Consider the following 21,991-nt stretch of genomic DNA (forward strand, 5'->3'; position numbering starts at 1 on the left):
GTTGAGAATTTAATCCAGCAGTAACGTCTGTGAAAGCCTGTATCTTTGTCCTAGTTATCAGATGAAGAGAATAAAATTCAATTACTGTAGAGAATACTCACACGGGCTGTTAAAAGCTTACTGTGGATATTCAATTTAAGGATTCAGAAATTATCAGAAATCGGCACCCTGGATGCTTCAAGGCCTTTTTCACACTTTAAGACATGTACTTATTGACAGTATGTGGGGGCCTGCTAGGAGCCTGTTCTGCCTCCCTTTCTCTCAATTTGTGTTTTGCAACCTTAAAAAAAAAAGATTTTAAGATACAATTGAAGACTGGAATACAGCATAGCCAGTTGTTTCAAACTGCAGTAGTTATCTACTATTAAGCCAGTCACAACAGAACTGACATTTGAATGTCTGCCTGAATTGAAAATAAGTCTACCACAGTACTTGAGTGTTCAGCAAGATAAAGCAGCTGCCTAAGATACTAAGAAAGCAGGCTGCAATTCAAGGTGACAAGCACTTACTGCATTGAAAAGAAAAAATAAAATTATTTTTAAGAATAGTTTTCCAGTCAGGAGACAGCCGTCAATAAAGATAATGCAGAAAAAACAGGTCTACCAAAGTGCCTTTTACCCCAACTCTGATCCCCATCAGAGTTCACGACAGCTCTGCCACTGAACTGACCAGGTATGACTGGCAGCACTTCCAACCTCTGGTGTATTTTTCACCAACAAGGTACTGTAGTCACTCCACCTGGTTTCCATATTGCAGTGCTGCCTTAATTAAGGTGTCTTACACTGCTGGCAGATTTTTATACCTCTGGCAGTTTTAAGCGTTAATGAACACTCCTAAAGTAGTCACTGAATCAACGTGTGCATCAGTTCAGCTTTTACCAGTGACTGCAGGCAGATCTGTGGTAAGCTGCCAGCCTTCACAATGAAGATAGAGGTTTTGCCCTGGGCCTGAGAACAGTGTGGCAGGCAGACAGACACCTAAGCATCAGTATTCAGAAATAACCAGAATCTTTCCAACTACCTTTCTCCATTTACAAACTAGCCCTCAACTGACAGCCCAATTGCCCCCGAACTGAAATTCACTACATGCTGAGATTAATTTAACAGACCATTACTTCACACGGAGGAACAGAGTGGGCAAGGAACACTTTTTTTTGACAGTTCACCTCTAACTGCATTAGATACCATCATTCCTGACCTACATGCTCAGCTCAGAAGATAAATAACCTAAACGGCAAAGGCATGAACAGCTGACAGCTTGGGAGCACCCTGAGGTTGTTCCAGTTTTTGTGGTAGCAGCCTACTCTGGATGGGGTACGAACCCACAGCAGGTAAAGACTATAGTTCACACCCACACCTTTAGTTTTTTCGTTTTGGTTTGGTTTTGGCCAGTGAAAACAGGTACATAAAGATTTTATTCTTTTTCAGAAGAAAGATAACACTATAACAGAGAAGCTCAAAGGACTTTTAGATTGGTTATTCACAAACGGTAGCATCAGCCGGACCTATGGGATGTGCTGTCTAAAGCTCTTTCAAAGGCAATGGAAATCCCTACGCATCAATGCGCTCTACAGCCGGCAAACGCAGCTACGGGTGAAGAGTGTGGCAAATCTGACTAGAGGGCAAGAAGAGGCTTCGGGGGAGAGCCCAGCAGTAGGACCTCCCCTGCCGGGGCCCAGCGAGCACCAGCCAGAGGCTCTCCCCATTTTACCGAGAAGACACAAGCAGCAGCCTGGAGGATAAGCGGGTACTCACAAACGGCAGCTGGCACCTCTGCACGGACCCGAACTGGGAGAAGTATTCCCTCAGCTCCTCTGCGGGGAAAAAGCACACCCGGTTACACAGCCCAGGCAGTACCGCGCAGCCGCACCCGCCCTGGCCCGGCTGCCCCGGCCTGTGCCGGCATACGCAGCTGGGCCGCCCCCTCCCGCGCCACCCTGCCCGTAGCACTGGCAGAGGATGAGGGGAGCGGGGCAGACTCACTGCTCGACACCGTCCAGGGAACTTCAGCCACAAAGATGTCGAAGAGCCGCCTAGACCGGCGCCCCGCCGCCCGCACCGCTCTGGCCGCCGCCATCTTGGGAGCTCTGGCAGGAAGGGGGCGGCCCCGGCAGTGGGCGGTACCCCCCGCGGTCCCTGGCGCTCAGGCCGAAATGGCGGCGGCCGCCCTGACCCGGGAGGGTGGGGAAGATGCTTTCCGCCGTCTTTTTCGCTTCTATCGACAACGCGACGCGTCGGATTTGCGGGGTGTGGTGGATTTCTCCGTGCCGGGCGGCCAGGTAACGCCGGGCTCCTCCTGCCCTCGTCCTGCTGTGAGGGGCCGGGCGGCGCGGCGCGGCGCGCTCTGAGCCGGTCCCGGCCCCCGAGTCGTGTTTCGGTGCAGGGCTGTGGCGGTGGTGCCTGCAGCCTCTTCTCTCCACCTGCTGCTTCCCTTCGTGCTCGACGCCCAGTCTCTAATACCGTCCCGTTCCTGGCTAGCAGGTGCAGTCCTTCAGCTGACCCTCTAAGAGGTCCCTGTAAAGGTTAAAACCTGGAGACTGGAGAGGAGCAGCTGAGGAAGGGCCTCAGCTCTGCGGGCCCGGGGCCCTGCTGCCCACAGGACCCAGAAGCCGGCTTGTCCCGTGTCCCTTCGGGCTGGCTGCCCACGGGGTTACGGGACCCTACCTGAGGGCACAAGGTGCTGTCTCTGCCACCCCTGCCCAGCCTACCGCCTGTTCACTGATTTACCGCTTTTGGTTATGTTTATTTACACCCATAATGTTTAACTAGCTCTCTGCTCTGCACTAAGAGGTCTCCAAGGCCTCTAATAGAGCTGCTTCTTACTGAAGGGAAGCAAAGGAACATGTGGATGGAAAAAGCAAGTTTCAGTATTTGCCGACACTGTTTCCTATGCCTTACTGGTCCTTTGCCCTGAAAGACCAGAGTCTAGCTGGAGAGGGACATGGGGTCCGCTTGCTCCCACTGTGCAGTGTGGGCCCAGGGTTCTTGATGTCTTCCCCTTGGTAAAGTATCTTCTTTCTTACTCCCATGTAATAAACATGTGACATAGTCATCAGGGCAGGTCCAGCTGTTACAGTGGATTTGGAACGTGTAGTCAGAAGCACATCTGAAAGCAAATAGCCATCATGGTTCAGAGTTTACAATATCTTGTCAGGGAGAAGTGATCCTTTAAACTTGCCTTCCTTTTTGTCAGCTCAGAAAAGGGTAATGATGAAGTATTGTTAACCAGGGATTTTCTATATTAGAGCCTGTATGAAAAAAGGGAGTAAGGAGTAGTTAAAATGAAACCTTGCCAAATCTTTTCATAGGACAAATGCTTAGCCTTTTCTTCTTACTGTTTCATTAGAATATATATTTTTCTATAATTTCAGACTATAATTTCATGTTGCTAATGAGACACAAAACATGACCCTTATGAAATTGTTCAAGGCATTAGTATTAAACAAGGGAGTTGTTGACATTTCAGCCTTTCTTGAAATCCTTTATCAAATAAAATTAAGCCCCTTCTTGGAAATTCAAAGTACTTAAAAGCATCACACACATCTGTCCCCTCTCCATATCATTCTTTTTGTGCGTGTTGCCTTATAAGGTAAGTTGATACTTTACTAGTGAAGTCATCTTTTCTTATTATTATCCCCAGGTTTAAAACATCTGGTCTTTCTCTTTTAAGAAGATCCACAGGCCGGGCAGACTGGCCCAGATACTGTTGTTCCTTTTCTCTCAGAAACTTTACTGAGAGAGTACTTTACCGAGTATCACCTACTTAAGGTGATCTTGTCCTGGCAAGGGGGTTGGACTCGATCTCTCGAGGTCCCTTCCAACCCCTAACATTCTGTGATTCTGTGAAACTGCTTTGAGTGATTGAGCTCTTCAATGAAGCATGACATACCCCAGCTGCCGTGGTACCAGACTTTTTTAACTGATTCAGCACATGTAGTTTTGCAGCATAGAATCATCTCCTGTTCTCCAGAAGCCCTGACAGCAGTCAGTGTGCAAGCAGATTAAAAAGGTAGAGAGGTGGCAGAGTTGTAGTCAAAGAAAGAGCCTTCCTGGGGACATCGTGCTCTGAATGAAGGGTGGCAGTTGCAAAGCTGTTTTTGGCAGAGAGCTGAAAATTTGGTAAAACTGAATGTGTTGCTAGAAGTTCCTACCCAGCAGTAGTTCAGAGTGTTCTTACAAATTCTATGTAATTTAGACCCATTGCTCAGAAGACATCAACCAGAGCTGTCAGCCTGCAGAGACTGATTTACACATTCACCACTGCCAAGTCTATGTGCAAAGGCCTTATTTTCATATACACTTCAGACTGCTGTAAACAAAAATTTGCCTGGCTCTGCCTGCTTATTCCCACTATGCCTGGCAGGCTGTTTCCTTATGTTAGCCTGTGCTTAGCCATATAGGATCTGGGCTGATGAACTAAACCTGAACAAAACCAACCTGCCTCTACCCAGCCCTTCCTTAGATGGTTCTTAGTCCTAAGAGAAGAAGGGACTGGGAACACAGCAGAGGACTTTGTGTTTTTCAGCAACTGTTGGCTTATTGCAGCTTAAATACATGTGTTATTGTGACCTAAGAGAGCATGTCAAGAAAATATATCTTGCTAAGCCTTGAGCTGTTGACCCTGCTGCGGGGAACAGAAGTGCCAGTGGGGTACTCAGAATTTACAGGGTTTCTGTAGTCCTTCACATTGGACAACTTTGTCCACTTCATCACTGTACTGCTTACTACTCCTGTAAATTACAGGTGAGAATAGCCATCTACCCTAAATAATAAACAATTATTTAGACAATAAACAGCTTGTACTTGGAATGTTCTTTGAAGGTATAAAGTGTTATGGGTACTAGATATTGCTCTCTAATGGAGACTGATAATTACGAGAATATTTTATAATGTACTGTGGAAATAGATAACTATGAGTACATGCTATTTCTCTTAGCAGCATTGTCCTGTTCTGGTCACAGTTGCTGAGACAATAATTCTGTGGTACAGTTGTTATTTTCACAAGACTTTGCTTGGAATATGGTAGCACTCTTAGAAGTGCTATTCTTGAATCAGTTTTGTGTTTGTTCCTTTTTGTTTTTCCTTTTTGTGTGTGCGTTTTAACTGCATCTGGGTTTTTTTTGCCAGGTGTTCAGATCACAGCTCAGTATTTCTTCAGTCAGTGATCAAGATGCCTACAGAGCAGGACTACAGCCAGTTAGCCAGTGGAAAGCCTATGGCCTCAATGGGTATCCAGGTAGGTACTTCTGATTTTCAGAAGAAAATCAGAAGAAACTAAACAGAATCTTGTTGCTTTGGATTCAGGCATCTTTCACTTTATCCTCCTTGCCCTGTCTGAAAAAGGTATTTTGGTTGGCCTAAGTGTAATTTAATGTTTTAAGTGCAGGAGGACAAATGAGTCAGCTAAAGGGTGGAATGTGGCAGTGTATATGAAGGTGAGAACAGAAGGGACAGTCTCTGATCAACGAGACCAACCCTCATGAGAATGGATCCCTCTTGCTTTTGGTAGTCTAGATTTCTCTACTATCTATTTCTCCTTAACATATATCATTAAAATTAGATATGTGACTGAAATACAGTCACTTTCAGGGCTGAAGTATGGCATCTACTTGCTGGTGTAAACTGCTGAGTGCATGAAGTGAGTAACAACTACTTGTCCTATTCAAGGTACAGAGTAATATCATTAGGCAGATTATTTCAAAAACTGAAATGGATCTGAGGTTGGCAGGCCACCTGGTAGAATCACAGAAAAATTAGGTTGGAAGGGACCTGTGGTCTAGTCCACCTCGCTGCTTAAAGCAGGCTCAAGCTAAAAGTTAGATCAGGTCACCCAGAATGTTGTATGAGTTTGGGGAATCTCCAAGGGTAGAAATTACACACCCTCTCTGGGTACCTGTTCAGTGTCTGGACACTCGTGCTGTGGTGTTTTTTTTTTCATCTTGTATCTAACCAAAATTTGTCTTGCTGTAGTTTGTGACTGTTGCATCTCATAATCTTGCGATGCATTTTTGAGAAGAATCTGACTTCACCTGCCCTATGCCCTTTTAGGTACGTCTTGTTGACAAGACCCAAGTGTGACAAGCCTTGATTGCTGCAAAAGTGCATTACTGACTCATTCTCAATTTGTCTGCCAAAGCCCCCTGACACTTTGAGTTGGAGCTGCTCCCTGGTCCTCAGGGTGTACTGTTGCATGGGGTTATTCTGCACCCAGTGCAGAACTGTCACTCCTGTAGTTCTTGAGGTTCTTACTGACCTGTTCATTGGATGAGTCAACATCCCTTTCAGCAGCTACAGCCTATGTACTGCTATCTGTGCTAACAGTGATGAATATCCCATTGTCCATGTTGATGCAGATGTAGTTACCAGTCTTGGCCCTAGTATCAGCCTTAGGAATGCAGCTTATAACAGCTACTGGTTAGACTGTGAACTATCAAATCACTATTTTTTAAGCCTGGTGGCCCTGCCAGCTTTTGCTCACTCTTTTAGTGTACCCATAAGACCCCTGTTTGGCTCACAAGATTTACCTTCAGTAAATCCATGCTGGCAGTTCCTAACTACTTTGTGTCTGGAGGTGGCTGTCATGAAAGTTTGCTCCATAACCTTATGAGAGGTTTTGGTTAGGCTTATGAGTTCATATTCCCTAAATCTATCTTATTTCAGGGATTTTTGTTTGCTTGATTTTTCTCATGTTTCTTTTGGTTTGTTGGGATTGCAGTCAGTGTCTGTGTTGGTTGCTATGAAGCCAGCCTAGCATTTCTGAAACTGAGGCAGCCACACCTAGCCACATGGCTTGGTTAATACAGGGGGAATTTAATACTTCAGGAAAAAGGTTTCCACCCCTTTTTGCCTCTATAATTTTTTTGTTCCACTTAACAGTTGTATTACAGCTGTCCTTGCTTGTTCTCTACTTGTCATTTTATGTCTGTTTGAATGTCTTTACAAACAATTACATGGGGGAGGGTGTTTGATCACAAGTGTTCCACTTAACTGCAATTTTTCTTCTGCTGTGGCAAAGAACACCTTTCACTTGAGTGAAATGCAAACACATTAACAAATTTTACAATAAAGTCTTGTGTTGACAAGAATAATATTTTATCCTTTTGGAGCTACCTTTATTTGGTCATTCTAAATCTGGAGAAGGTATAGTAGAAGGACCAACTGCCCCAACAGCCCTCTAAAATAAGTTAGAATTTCTTTAGCTTGTCTATGGGCAAATGGAAGGCAAGTAATTTGGTATTGTCCCCACAGTGAGCAATGAAATACAAGACAAAGCTGGATGCATTTCTCTTGCACTGCCCTGAGTTCTGAGAGATGTGGGTGATGCAGTCTTTGGGTCTTTGTAACTGACACAAATTAATTCTATAAGGGGTTGTTCTTGTTGCTAAACGTCTGCGTGTCTTATCCTTCTGAGATTGGAGACTTCTGAGGCTGGAGACCACTGTCACTGGGTGTAAATTAATACACGGTGAGCTGCAAGATTTTGCTACAGTGAAAGAACTCCATTTGCTTCCTCAAGGCAGATTGCTTTAGTATACAGATCCCCAAAGAATTAAGTTTCTGTCCATTCCTACAATCATAGAGTGGTTTGGGTTGTAAGGGACCTTAAAGGTCATTGAGTTCCAACCCCTGTGCTATGGGCAGGGACACCTCCCACTAGACCAGGTTGCTCAAAGCCTCATCCAGTCTGACCTTGAACACTTCCAAGGAAGAGGCATCCACAGCCTCCTTGGGAACCTGTTTTAGTGTCTCACCAGCCTCACACTAAAGAATTTCTTCGTAATGTCTAACCAATTGTTGCTAGTGTCTTAACTAGTTCTGCTCAGAGCACATCCTTCAGCGTCAAGAAATTCAGGGGTTTCTGCCTATCTACACTACATCAGCAGTGTAGAAGTAACTCTCATCGTGGTTATTCTCAGTTCTGTAGATTTAGACTAATCTGTTTTCTTAGAAGTAAGCAATGAAAGGTTCGGGGAGACATAAACATATTATAAGTTTCTGAAGTAAGAGTAATAAAATTTGGATTCTTGTTCTTAGCTCTGTAACTAGCCCTCCACACCTCAATTCCTTCATTAATACCTGGAGATAATACATGCATAGTAGAGTATAATTTAATGAATGTAGTAAAGTGCTTTGAGAACCCCACATCAAAAGCTGTAGAAGGGAAGGACAATATTATTACACGGTTCTGTGCAGAGGCCAACAGAAAGTAAATTTAATGCTTCTAGCAAAATGCTTGTAACTAGACTACCAGAAGACTGCCATATTCTCAGGGTGCAGGGAATGGAGTGAAATGAATGACAGTATACTATTAATACACTGAAGGCTCTTTTTCTAACTAGTTAATTTAATCTTGTGAGGTCTGTGAGATATACTGGCAGGAAGCTTTTTCTGTGCTTTTACAACCACTTCCATAAAGCCACAAGGCAATTTGTATCCTGCTGAGACTCCTAGCCTCACTGCTTCCTTTTTCATCTATTTTTGTCTCTGTTTAACTGATATGACTAAAAAGTTCAAAAAGAAACAGTAGGGCAAAACCTTGAAACCTCCTTTTCCTTTGTTCCTCCTGTATTTTTCTCTTTCTTTTTGAATTTTATGTTGGTGAGTCTGTGTGTGTGCATTGACAGTGTGAGTATGAGACAGTGCTTTGATTCTCAGAGTAGGTACAATACAGGTTAATAGCATCATTCCATCATATCCTTATTTATCAATCCCATCAACACTGACCTGGGAGGAAACACCTCTGGGGTGCTGGGGAGAAAATTCCAGCAAGGAATCCTGTTAGTTCTCCTGGTGATGGCAGATCTTATGTCAAGGACTCCTCTGTTTAAGAGGTAGACCAAATCAATCTGTTTTGTGTCTGCTAACCCTCTTGTTTGGGCTGCTGCTCGAACTCTGTCTGAGGTGTCTGGCTAAAGTAATGTGCAGACTAGTTACATGTTTATTTTGTTTTGTTAATTAACACTGACTGCAAAAGCATTTGCAGTCAGCAGCAAGCAGTTTGGGATTTAACTTGGCTTCCATCCCCTTTGCTGAGTATTACCATATCGAAATACAAAGATGGATGTAACCAGACTTACCTGGAAATAAGCATGAAGCAAAGGAGAGGACTACTTAGTATTAGAAAAGTCAGGGAAATGCCTAATCATATTTCTTACCACCCCCTCCCTTTTTCTCTGTCCTCAGGGTTTATTTTCATACTAAACCCATTCCTTCCGGGCTGCCAGCGTCACTGGGTGAAACAATGTCTCAAGTTATACCCCCAGAAACCCAATGTCTGCAACCTGGACCTGCACATGGCTCCTGAGAAGACAGCTGACCTGTGGGGACAGAGCAAGGAGCAGCTAAGGTAAGTCCACAATAACCCGTGGTGGTCAAAACTAATGAAGCCACAAGTTCTTAGCTCTGAGAAGGTCTATCAGCCATCAGTCAAAATAGTGACCCTAGCTGATGTCGTGGTTTTTGGAAGCTTGCAAAGCTCAGCTACAAATAGAGCCATGAGGCCCCTCCAGGCCTCAGTTTTCCTGAGGCAAAAGGGGTCCTTAGCAAATGTCCCACTCATGCTAGCTCTTCTTCCCAGTTAGATGTCACATCTAGTATACTGTAACTGAAAGGGTGTTACCTGCAGTTTTTTCAACTTTCAAGCCAGCTAATTTCTGTGGTTTTGTTTTCCAGAGTATTTATTTGGTTCGTTTGTTTGTTTGTTTGTTTTAATTCAATCCAGGATGGGGATTAATGGCAATCCTGTTTCCTCTAAAAGATTCCCACAGGTTCAGAAAGCTGCCTTTCCTCTGCTCAATTTGGAAGTTAACGTAGAATTTGTCCAAGTTTTCAAATAAAGTAGAAAGTTTTAAAGTCCAAGTTTTTAAGACTTTTTTTTTTTTTTTTAATTATAGTGTCACCTGTAAAAGTACTTACAAGATGCTGTGTGCAGTACACAATCTAGTTACTAGGATAATTATCATCAACTTGTTGATTTCACTGCTTGTTTTTCTTAACAATTCGTTTTATGTGGTGGAGTGACCAGAATTCCCTGCAACTCTCATCTTCCACCTCGGTCTCTTAGTAAGTTGACATGCTGAGATTTTTCATCAAAAATACATTTAACATCTACAAGATACGGAATGTCAAAAACAAGATTTGAACTTCTAAATATTTGTGCCTGGGAGAGAAGTTATGTCCCCACTTATGTTTTCCAGGCTCAGTCAGAATTAGTTGCAGAAATTCAGATGCCTTTTTGTGTTGCATCAAGGATGAAGAATTGTTCTTTGAAAATATTGTGTATTTTGCCTACAGATGAAATTCACCTGACTGTTCCAGTTTGATGGGCCTTTCCCAGCAGCACCTCCTGCAGGCACAGAGAATGATTAGAACAGAGGTTAATTTGCAGCTGAATCCGTTTCGGTTGAAAAGAGTATTTGGGAGAGTGATGGCTGGCAGCAAAACTGGCAGTTTCATTTAGCACTTACCTGCATTTTCAAGTTGGCAAACTGCTGTATTTATGCTTTTACCTCGAGCACAGCAGATCAAAGTAGCCAACTTGTCCAGTATCTGGAGAGAGAGCCTTTTGGGGAGGGGAGAAATAGAGTACTTAACTAGAAAGGGGTCTACTTCCAAGATTGGACACAATTTAAATGACTTTTAAATCCATTAGGAAGATGGATAAATGTGATTGGGTCATGGTTTATCTGCTCTTTTCAGGATGAAGGAACTGCAGGGTAGGGAGAATCCATACAGTTCCCAGAAATCATAGCATCATAGAATGATTTGGGTTGGAAGGGACCTTAAAGATCATCTCGTTCCAGCCTCTGTGCTGTGGGCCAGGACATCTTCCACTAGACCAGGTTGCTCCAAGTCTCATCCAGCCTGGCCTTGAACACTTACAGAGCAGGGCCATCCACAGCTTTGCTGGGCAACCTCTTCCAGTGTCTCACCACCTTTACAGTGAAGAATTTCTTCCTATTGTCTGACCTAACTCTTCCATCTTCCAGTCTTATGCCATTGCCCCTTGTCCTGTCATTACATGCCCTTGTCAAAAGTCCCTCCCCAGCTTTCTTGTAGCCTCCTTCAGGTACTCGAATGCTGCTCTAAAGTCTCCCCAGAGCCTCCTCTGGGCTGAAGAGTCCCAATTCTCTCAGCCTGGTTTTGTAGAAGTGCTCCAGCCCTCTGATCATCTTTGTGGCCCTTCTCTGCACTCACTCCAACAGCTCCATGTCCTTCTTGTGTTGTGGGCTCCAGAACTGGACATGGTACTCCAGGGTGGGGTCTCACAACAGAGTCAAGGAAAATGTGTGCTATGCTCTCTTCACAGAGTGAAGCTTGGGCATTTTCTTTGGTGCTGGGGACAGTTAAAAGTATAAAGTGGGGTGTAGCATCCTGAAAGGGATGTCTTTGTGTATATGGACAAGACTGGGGAGACTTTATAGATGCAATTATACCAGTAAATAAAGAAAAAAGGGATCTTCAGACCAAAGCCCCCCTGCTGATCAGTCTTACCATAACAGTTATGCCAGAATTTTTCTGCACTTTTGTGTAGGAGCACCTGCTGCGACAGCCCTAGGAACTTACTGTTTTCTGATAAGTAACACTCAGGCTTTTGTCTCCTGAGTAATCACATGTGAAACCACATATAAAATATTGAGTTCTGGGAATAAGGACCTACTGAGCACATCAGGGTTCCAGCTGTTGTGCAAGCACTGTAGCAAAAGAAGGGCACTTTGAAAAGGTAAATGCTAAAAATGTTGTGTTTGGCAATTGAAAGATGTAGAGGAATGAGTTGTGGGCTCTCCCTTTTCTCTAAATGCTGTCACCTGCTTGTACACTCCATAAACTGTTCACAGCAGCATGGATTTGACAGCTCTGTGTTGCTGCATTATGGTAATTATAGTTGCTGTTACTCCAGGACAAAGATGGAAACTGGAAAGATGACTTTAAGTGAGCTGTGAAGAATTACTAATGGTAAAGAAACTGGACTTTTACTCCTGTTCTTGCTTTAACTTAGGAGCTGTCAGTACAGTATAGGTGAAGGGCAGAAACAAGCTGTATCCAGGTAGATGTGCACATTAAATGCAGATGTGTGGCTGGGATTTGACCATGGCAGCACAAATATGAATCCTGCTTTGCCAAACAGGAACTGAACTTAATGAGGCTATAGATGAGAGCCAACCATCCGGTGCTACAGTTTATCAGGGTGTTCTTTGTACACTTCCCTTTTTTCTTTCTTTCTTTCTTTGCCATAACACATGGCTTAACTTGAGAAAAGAAGCAGAAATTGCCAGAATAAGAGAACTAGAAAACATATATGTACCTTCCTTTTCGTATTTGTCTATCATGTTTCTATCCCATTTGCTATAGTAGTAGTCTAACTTTTTAAGGACTTTCCCACTGGCCATAGTAAAACCCAGTCCCTGAGGTCTCTTCCTGCCTTCACCACCTTCAAGTAAGAATGGTAAATGGGTGAGTCGCTCTGCCTCAGGGCTGTCACTTGAGAAGAACAGTTTTTGTCAGACACCTGCAATCTAGACTTCTTGACATCATAAGAAGTGTATGGTCACAGGTAGAGCAGTCTTGTTTCTTACTGAACATCAAGTCAATTCATGCTAAGGATGGACAGCTAGAACAACTAGTGGTCCTTTGCAGTACTGTGCAGCTTGATACACTTCACTATCAGGTGGAATGTTTTCCTTTCTTGTAATTTTCCATTAAGTGCCTAAAATTATTTTTCTTTGTGTTAGCAGCTTATAGATCTTCACAGATTCTGTTCTTTCACTTTCAGGTGCTCAAATAGTACATACTTAATTCTGACTTACGAATCTGCACCCGTTCATTGTGTTGTTTCCACGTAATAACCTGTTACATACAAGCTTTTGAACTGACAGCAGTTGGCAGTAGGCCCTATGGGTTCTGGAGATGGCATCAGCTGAATTTTCAAGGTCTTTGGAGGAAAAAATAATTATACTGATAATAAGTCTATTGATGGTTTTAATAAGCTGTCATATGGATAAGTAAATCTCATTAATGTATGCTGCAGTACCAGAAAACACCTCAGAAACTAATATATCCTGTTACTTTCCATTTTGTCTTTGCAGAAGGAAAAGTTTCAATAAACGGGAGCCTAGAAGCTTATTAGAGAAGCTGCGCTGGGTTACGCTTGGTTACCATTATAATTGGGATACTAAGGTATTGAAATGAAATTCTTCTCCATTTTTCTTAGCTGTAAGCACTCAGAAGCCCTGAGACAAAAGCATTGTGAACTACTTCAGGTGAAAACACTGTTGGGTGCTTGCAGACAGCTACTTCTGTGAAACTGTTCCTCTTTGTAGGGGTGAGTCCGGGCAGGAAGAGGCTGCTGCTGATGTGACTTTGAGCTTGAGTCTGATCCAGGGTAGAACAGTCTCACCAACTCACAGCTGTTTTGATACTACTGACCAAAGTAAACTTTTCCATAAGACTCAGTTAGAAGGTGGCTGAGAAAGGATGGCAGAGCAAATGCACAGTCTTACCAGTGTATTGCAGATACTTAACCAAATCTGCCTGCAGCCTTATATTTACCAGGTGTTACTGGTGGTCTTAATAGAAAGTTGCTTATTTCCTTCCAGTCTTCTCAGAATCACAGGGGAGAGGAAAAGTAGGTTTGCATTTGGTTCTTGTTTGTCTTGTTCTTCAAACAAGGAAAAATGCTTGCTCTGTAAATGAGATACAGAACTTCTTTCCAGTGGCAGCTTTAGGTAGTGACCAAGTAGAACTTAAGTAGGTTCATACTAATCTTAAGTACCTACTGACTTCTGAATACAATGATTAACTCCACAATCAAGTCAGTCCCTAGTAGTCTAGCATGGGTCAGAATTAAATAATGAGAGAAATTTGCTGTGGTTCTGCCTATGTTCTTGTCATTTTTCAAGCAAATATGATGTTCATGACTATCAGCCAAACTTCTTAGTTCTCATTACATGTTTGGGGGATTTTTGCAATTGTTATTGCTCCTCTGATGTTCTGGGTGTGGTTTGTTTTGTGTTTCTTTTTTTTTTTTTCCCCACTCTCCTTCCTCCAGAAGTACTCAGCAAATCACCACACTCCTTTCCCTTCAGACCTTGCATTCTTGTCAGAACAAGTGGCCAAAGCCTGTGGGTTCCGAGGTTTCCAAGCACAAGCAGGGATCTTGAACTACTATCATTTTGATTCTTCCCTGGGAATTCATGTGGATGAATCTGAACTAGACCATTCTCGTCCCCTTTTATCATTTAGGTGGGTCAAGCAAAGCACTGAAGTGTTGTGGAAGGATTGGTGGCTTTTTTTCTATGGTTGCATATAGTTACAGTAAGTTGGTATGATGTAGTTTGCTAATTGGGTATATAATTCTCACTCTGAAGATTTGAATAGTAGGAATCTGTAGCTCGAGGGCATGGATTTTCTTTCATGACTGCTGGAATAGCATGGATGCAGCCCCTGGAGTGGAAGAGCTCTTTGAAGAGGGCACAGTTCTGTTGTAAAGCAGCAGAATGGCCACTGGGTAGTATCCAGCAAGGGTGAAATACCTCAGCAGAGGTTCAGACCTGGCAGAGCAACTGCTTACACTGTGCCCACCTTGAACCAAGCCTCTTAGTCTGCTTTCCCTGTTCCAATTGTTAAAGTTGTTACTAGGTGTCCATCTGGTTTTCTTGGTTGCTTTGTGTTGTTGTGGGGTTTTTTTGTGTGGTTTCTATTTTTTTAATAGATTTAGCTGCTAATCTTTTGTAACTTTACATATAATTGTCCTCTGCCTGAATTTGTTTTCTTTTCTCTCCATCCTCATACCATCTCTAGTTTTGGGCAATCCTCAATATTTTTGCTTGGGGGCCTGAAGCGGGAGGAGGCCCCAACAGCAATGTTCATGCACAGTGGAGATATCATGGTGATGTCTGGCTTCAGCCGTCTGCTGTACCACGCTGTCCCACGGGTCCTCCCCAACCCTGAAGGGACAGCTTTGCCTTCGTGCCTGGACCAAGCACTTTCTTCAGACCTTCCCCTTGGCTCAGTCATTGAGCACAGCTCTGATGAGGACTGGCAGGTCTGTGCCAAGTACCTGCAGTCTTCCCGCATTAATATGACCATTCGGCAGGTGCTGGCTGAGGGTCAGAAATTTCCAGAGGAGTCTGGGACAAATGGAAAGGGCCAGGCACCCTCTAAAGACAGTCACCATCAGGAGAACAGCAGAACCAAGAGACATAAACCAAATACAGACAGCTGAGACCAGAAGATCATGATGACATGGACTGGACAGGCAACCTTCACATGGGCTTGGGAACTATTGTAATCATACTAGAAGTCATTTGTCTGTATTGGCATTAATAAACTTCTGCAGAAGTTTATTATTCTGCAGAATAAATGTTGTCCTTGCTGTAACAACTATGTTGGGGAGAAAAAGGAAAAGATAGATAAGTTCAGGACTGGGACTCAGGAGATGGACTCTGTTGATTTCATTGCTATGTGTAAAAAGAATCCTGTTGGGCTTGTACAGCTGAAGTGTAGTACCAAGTATGAAGGAGGGTAGGGTGTGAGACCTACCTGCAGCATTTCCAAGAGGATTATCTCTACAGCAAAAATCAGTTAAGTGACCTGAAACCAGCAGCTCCCTCGAGCAACACCTGCTGTAAGCTTGCAGTAGTCCTGTGCTCTCCTTTTGCCTGCTTGCACCCCCTCAGTTGCAGCAGAAACTCCTCTTATGCATGGAACTAGACTTTTTTTGCATACTGCAGATTTTTGAGAGAAACAACTGTGGGCAGTATTTACTTCAACTATCTTGTAGCTCCCAGCTTGGTCTCCTCCCGACAGTAAGTATGTGACTGAGCCATACATCCCCATTCTTCTAAAACTACTCCCTCTTAAGTGCCTGCAGATTGTGGTCCTCTGGTCCCGAGTTAGCATCTTTGAGGAACAGAATGACCTGCAACTAGAAGCAATGAAGTTGTAAATTAAGTAGCTAAAAAAAAATAATCAGTGACTATCTCTGTCACCCAAAGATAAATACATAAAATAAAGAAAAGCACTAGCTTTTGTGCCAGTTCTCTTTAAGACTCAGACCTTCCTATCTGCTTCTTAATGCAATTTTAATTGCTGGAGTGGAATGCACTATCCCTGGGGTGTTTTGTTGCACTTTCCAATGAATAAACTTACTGGATTTTTAAATTAAAGATCTCTATCAGTTTTGGGCTGTCTTTTTTCTTCTTTTCTCTCTTTCCCTGTTCGTTATTCCAGTGTATTGTTAATGCTACTGCATCCCTCGCCCTGTTCCCTCCAGGCTTCTTTTGGATCTACTTCCTACCATCTGCCAGCTGCTGTGGAGGAGCCCTGCCTGTATCTGCAGGGCTACTTTGTTTATGAGCAGTTCAGGGTTTTTTTGGGCAGTTTCAGGGAACTGTTGCCTGTGGTACCGAAGTCCAATTTAATATGTATGTAGCACCTTTTCCTCATGGGAAAAGCATAAGTAAATGTGTGTATGTGTACAATTAATCACTTGTACAATACTGCAGACAGCTCCAGTAATTTAATGGCTAAAATAATCAGATGTGGGTTTTAATATCTTACTCTATGCTAGAAATGTGTCCTTTCTCTATCCTAGGCCTGGTGTATTTATAGCTGAGCCCTGTGAGAGTGAATGCTACTATGTAGAGAGGTTGCAACATGACCAGAAAAGAAAGTTGACTAAGTCTTGGAAAAAAAGCAAAGTTCTCTTAATGTCTCCTGAATGTGGGGAAGGGGAGAGGAATATTTGTTTTTCTGACACTGAGAAGGCAGATTGCCTTCACCCTTAAGAGGGAAACAAAAATCTGCCAACTCACTCAGCAATGAAGATGAGAGAAAATAAGGTCATGGAACTAGATGGTCACAAACAGGAGCAGGTCTCTTCATGTTGCAGGCTGAGCTTTAAGTCCATTGTTTTAATTTCTAATGTCTTCGGTTGCCTACAAATGTATAACAAATGACAAGCAATCATGTGTTCCAGGATTCAATTGTTCCTGTGAGTCAAGGACAAAAAATCAGTGTTTATCCTCTGCAGTTTGAAATTGTAGTAAATGCTGCAAACTACTGCTAGCAATTGGTCATGAGAAGTCACTGGTGAATGAGTGGAGAATTTGCTGAGAAACTGACTTGCAGTCAAGCCTGTTATCTAAGGCCATGGTGAGAGACAACCCTGATCTAATTCTGTGTCAGACACCCAGGAAAGGAAAAGTCCATGAACCAGAAATGGGCATATGGGAAATGACCCTGTCAAAAAAGAGAGTCATATAATAACTATAAGAAGGGAGAATTTCCTGAACTGCCAGCCTAGCAGGAGCATTGGTTCTGTGATTATAGAAGAACAGAGCATAAATGAGCAAACTACAGGACTTCTGTGTGCTTTGCAAACTGCACTTTCAGAACACGATTTCAGGAAGAGAGCAACAGCCCTGGGAAGAAGGTGGGGAATGAAGCTTCAACCAGTGATACATTCTGCTAATTTTCCTTCTAGGACAGAATGATTGGGAACCACTGACCTACTCTACACAACTCTCAGGCTGTAATATTCTGCCTCATTTGTTCAGGTTTGTGATGACACAACAGGATTTTTCAGAGAACTGATAAAATTTGTTTATAGGTACAACAGAACCTCTTGTGTTCATGTATGAGATAATCTCTGTAGCTTTTAATTTCTCTAAAGGAGAAATAACTGCCCAAGGGCCACAAGCACAAAATTGCAGCAGTGACAGCAGTCTTCTCGGATGTTCTGCTGTGCACAGCAGAGGAGAGGGAAAGAAGAGGTCATCTGGACCAATTCTGCAGGAAAATTAATGTAATGAGTTGATTACAGGAAGATAATGTGTTTAACTCAAGGCCACCTGGAAAGGAAGCATGTTGTTTACCACATGTACTCTGTTCATTATGTGATCTATAGATGAGGGTAATTGTCCAACAGAGTTTAAACAATTACTGATTAATTTTTTTTTCATGATCGAGTACAGGGAAAACAAAATCTCAACTTAAGTCGGAATCAAAGCACAATGGGATGAATCCTGGCAGCAGAAGAGGAAACTGCTTGTACCAACTATGATTTTCAGTCCTCTTGAGAGTACTGAGCTAGAGAAGTTCAGTGTTACAAACTGGACTGCTGGCTAGGGCCCAAACAGATTCACTGTGTGCCCTCCATATGCCAAGCAAGTAGTAACTTACGGCCAAAGCAGTCCCTAGAGCTGAGCCTGCTGCTGGAATGATTCTCATCTTGGGTATTTTCCCTCTGAGAGCTTTTTTACATTTTTTCCTCACTGCTCCATATCAGATATTTCTACATATAGTCAGACAGTCACCTAAGCTCTATTTATGCCAGGTGTCAGCTGAGCTAGTAGGTCAGGAGAAGCTGGTAGCTAGGGAATACCCAGGTATCAGCACAGTGCATCACTGCCATGGCTGTAAGTGTAGGTTAAAGCCAGCTTAGAACTTATGGAATGCTTACAAGAACTTGGATCTACCCACTAAGTCATTTTCATTCTCTGCATCACACCTGAAGTAGGATAGCTTTAACATGGAGAAGAGACTTGTTGGTGACAATGTTGTCTCCCACTTAACGGGATACAAAATTAATAGAGCTATGTAAGTAAGGTCTAAGCATACATTATCTCTGATGAAATCATAAAACTTTCCTGGATCTGAACAAGTTACCTCAAAAAATTAAGAGACATACATGGACTGCAGAAATTAATGATCCAGAAAAATAACTTGCTGGAGGCATACTTCCTAACCCACTAGATCCACTTAAATCCATGGGATCTTAGGTTGGGTTTTAGAGTATCTCCTAAATGAAATATTTTTTCCTTCCATCTACATCACAATAAAACAGAAGTAGCACTGTTCTGGGGTAGAAGGAGGGAGGAGAGAAAGTCTGGAAAAGTCAGCCATAGCTTTCCTTCTCTGCAGAACAATGGAGATGTTTATTCCTCTGGACAGTGAATGTTTTAACCTCATGGAGGCAATTCCCATCTAATTTTTCCCAAGTCAGTAGGAACTATTCTGTCTGACCTTTTTCTATGGTACTGTTGAAAATCTCCATGCATAGTGGACTCTCCCCTGAGCTTCTCTTTGTAGCATTTCCCTTTTTTGTGTCTGTAATCACGCTGTAGCACCGAGGTTGTGCCCTCCTTTACTCATCACTCGATGCTTATTTCTTTAACTCAAGTGCTCAGTGCTGCTGGCTGAGCTGAAGGAGGCCACTTGCCCACAGTACAGCTATTCTACTTTGTTTCATGAGCTCAAAACTCTTCCAAAGGGTAGGTCATGACCATTACCCCCTGGAAGGTCAGAGGCAAGGCAGACATACAAAAATGTAGGGAAACTGAAATAGAAGTAAGGTGAGGTGGCACTCACTATTATGTGTAGATGTGGTACTTAAGGACATGGTTTAATGGTGGGCTTGGCTGTGATAGGTTTATGGTTGTACTTGATCTTAAAGGTCTTTTCCAACCTAGGAGATTCTGTAAGGAACAATGAAACATTCTCCAAATATTCTTTTTGAAACTGTATATAGGAGAAAAAAGGGAGTCAACATAGAAGACATACTGCCTTTTTATTCTCTGATGTTGGGAAGTGAGCACTTTCCATTAGCTTTTAGCCTCCTTGTAGGTGAATTTAAAACTCTTTCTGTATTTACTGAGGAAGGCCAGAATAATCAATAAAGGCCTTGGCTTTCTAGAAGTGACCATTTCACCAATCATTTCTGTCTCTGTTCTGCAATGAGGGCTTAGATAAGAAAGTTTTGTTTTTGTTTTCTTTCTCCTTAATGGATAGGTTTCCTAATTAGGATGGGGGAGAAATGACTGCAATTTTGCTGTGGCAAATTAAAACCAAAATGAGGTAGCAAAGAGCAGGGTCTGGAGAGAAGGGGGGCAATCAGAGACAGCTAATTGATTTTGAAGTGATGGAGGAGCCAAAGGAGAGCACACAGCCTGGAAAGGAGACTCATCTTTCAAAGCAGTTCTTGCTTAAAAACAATCAGTCCAGGCAGTGGTGTTGGTTGTTGCCAAAGGTTCAGAGTTAGCTTTGTTTTCAAACAGAATTTAAATTTTTGAAAGACTCACTGGTTCATAAAGGGGCAAATCTTGAGATCGTGGAACTAGGAATCATGGGAGCTGAACAAAATCAAACCAGAGTGTAGCACCAAGAAATTTTTAGCAGTAGTGGTAACAAAAGAAGTGTTTGGAAATAGTTTCTTCCAAGGACAAGAAAAAGTGTCACTACTCACAGCCAAGGCAGGGAGAGAAAAGGGAACAAACATATTCTGAATATGGGACAAGCACCAAGACCTAATACCTTTCTCACTCCCAGCTGTTGCACAGCATGTCCCATCTTTTCCTGAACAGAGAGAACTGATCTGGCACTGTCTTACCTTGTCCCAGTAGCTGAAAACAAGCTTAGGTAGAGCTTTCTGCCACCTCCAGTCAGCACCCTTTCATATACACTGGCTTTTCCCCCTTATCTTTTCAGACAGCATTCCTTTAAGATTAAACTCAGATGTTAGTCTGACCTTTTGTCAAACACAGCCAGCACCCGGAAAGAGTGTCAGAGAACAGCACCAATCTTGTAATGACTAGTTTGGGTTTGTCAGCTTGTTCTCATTGCTGTGATGAAACCCTACTTTGCAGAAGAGCTGATTGCCAAGTGTCTATGTCATCTGTCCATGACAGATTTTAGCCACACTACTGCAAATCATCTGCAGCTGGAATGCAGCATACAAATAAGCCCCTCCTTCAGCCCAGACAGCTGAAAACATGCCACAGGTCCTTTTAAAGCAACAGTTTTATTCCACTATGTAGACCAATTTTCTGTTCTTCACTCTGGCATTGTCCCATCATATCCTTGTCTCAATGCTAGTTACAAAGTGGCATCATTTTGCTCCCCACTGTACAGGCAGTTTATAGGAGAGAGTGTGTCTTTGTCCACAATCCATTCCCAACCCCCCTCTTGCCTCCAAGCAGTGCTAGAACAAATAACACAATAATAAGACAATAATCTGTCCTTTCCCTTCTACTTCCTCCATCTTTGTAACTCAGATGCTGCCATGTCCCCTGTTCCCTGCCTGAATCCCAACTGTAAGCAGCATATGTAATGAGCTGGCAGATAGAACTCTTCATCCTCTCCTAATGTCCTGTCCTCACTTGTCAACAGTGGAAGAACACCTCTCCAACAACTGCTTCTGTGGCTGCTCCTGCCATTGACAGCTGCTGCTGGATGTCAAATATGAGTGTAGGGATATGATCTCCTCCAAGCCCTTCCTAGACTAGTGCTGTGATTGAATTTCTGGGGAGATCTGAGTTTGGCACACTGACTTAATCCTTCAGCTTTTATCTGGGCTGAAAGTGGAATCAGTCTGCAGACATCTCCCGGCTTGCACAAGGGATCTTACGCAATAAGGCAAGGCTACTACTACTCTTGTCTAATCCACTAGCACTTCTTTCCTTCTCCTAGGACAAAATGATAAGGGATAAATTAAAGGAAAGAAGGATCCCAGGTGAGCAAGCATAAAGAAGTGAAGATATGGCATGCTCCTTCTGATCCCTGTGGCCTAATCACACCTCCCCTGTAGCTGCAAGCATCACTGCATACTATTCTGGAACAGCACAGGCTGCTCAATGCTGAAGGCTGCAAACCCTGGCTCCACAGATAAGTCCTTTCCTTGGAATTCACACGAGAAATGTTTTTTCAGGTGACATGGAATCCACTGAGAAACTATGGGTCCCATCTGGAGAGTAAGTTTGCAGGTACTCAGTGTTTGATTCATAGAATATTACTGTCTGCAGCAGTAAAGTGGGAGAGAGGGAAACATTAGTCACATACTTGCTTAATTGAGATCTAATAGCCAAGGTCAGTGCTCAGCCAAGAATAGATAGCAGAAGCCTCCCATGATGTATTTTTGTGATGAGATGTTCATAACACACAGACTGATCTATTACCAGTTTTCACTATGAAAAATTTAACTGTCTCCTGGAATA

General features: G+C 43.0%; 1 protein-coding gene and 1 long non-coding RNA gene across 2 annotated transcripts; one reads left to right on the forward strand and one right to left on the reverse strand.

Annotated features, from left to right (window-relative positions):
- Nucleotides 1-1,753: 1,753 nt before the first annotated feature.
- On the reverse strand, nucleotides 1,754-2,067 carry LOC139797081 (uncharacterized). The gene is made up of 2 exons (XR_011726278.1): nucleotides 1,983-2,067; nucleotides 1,754-1,813 (listed from the first exon to the last, which is right to left on the reverse strand). It is a non-coding gene; the product is annotated as an uncharacterized lncRNA (long non-coding RNA).
- Nucleotides 1,968-16,165, forward strand: ALKBH1 (alkB homolog 1, histone H2A dioxygenase). Its single transcript, XM_071745885.1, has 6 exons — nucleotides 1,968-2,278; nucleotides 5,127-5,235; nucleotides 9,183-9,345; nucleotides 13,085-13,175; nucleotides 14,047-14,240; nucleotides 14,799-16,165. Exons 1-6 carry the CDS (start codon nucleotides 2,018-2,020, stop codon nucleotides 15,220-15,222), a joined length of 1,242 nt encoding a protein of 413 aa, XP_071601986.1. The 5' UTR covers nucleotides 1,968-2,017; the 3' UTR covers nucleotides 15,223-16,165.
- Nucleotides 16,166-21,991: the final 5,826 nt, after the last annotated feature.

This window comes from Heliangelus exortis, chromosome 5, assembly GCF_036169615.1.
Source record: "Heliangelus exortis chromosome 5, bHelExo1.hap1, whole genome shotgun sequence".
NCBI lineage: Eukaryota > Metazoa > Chordata > Aves > Apodiformes > Trochilidae > Heliangelus > Heliangelus exortis.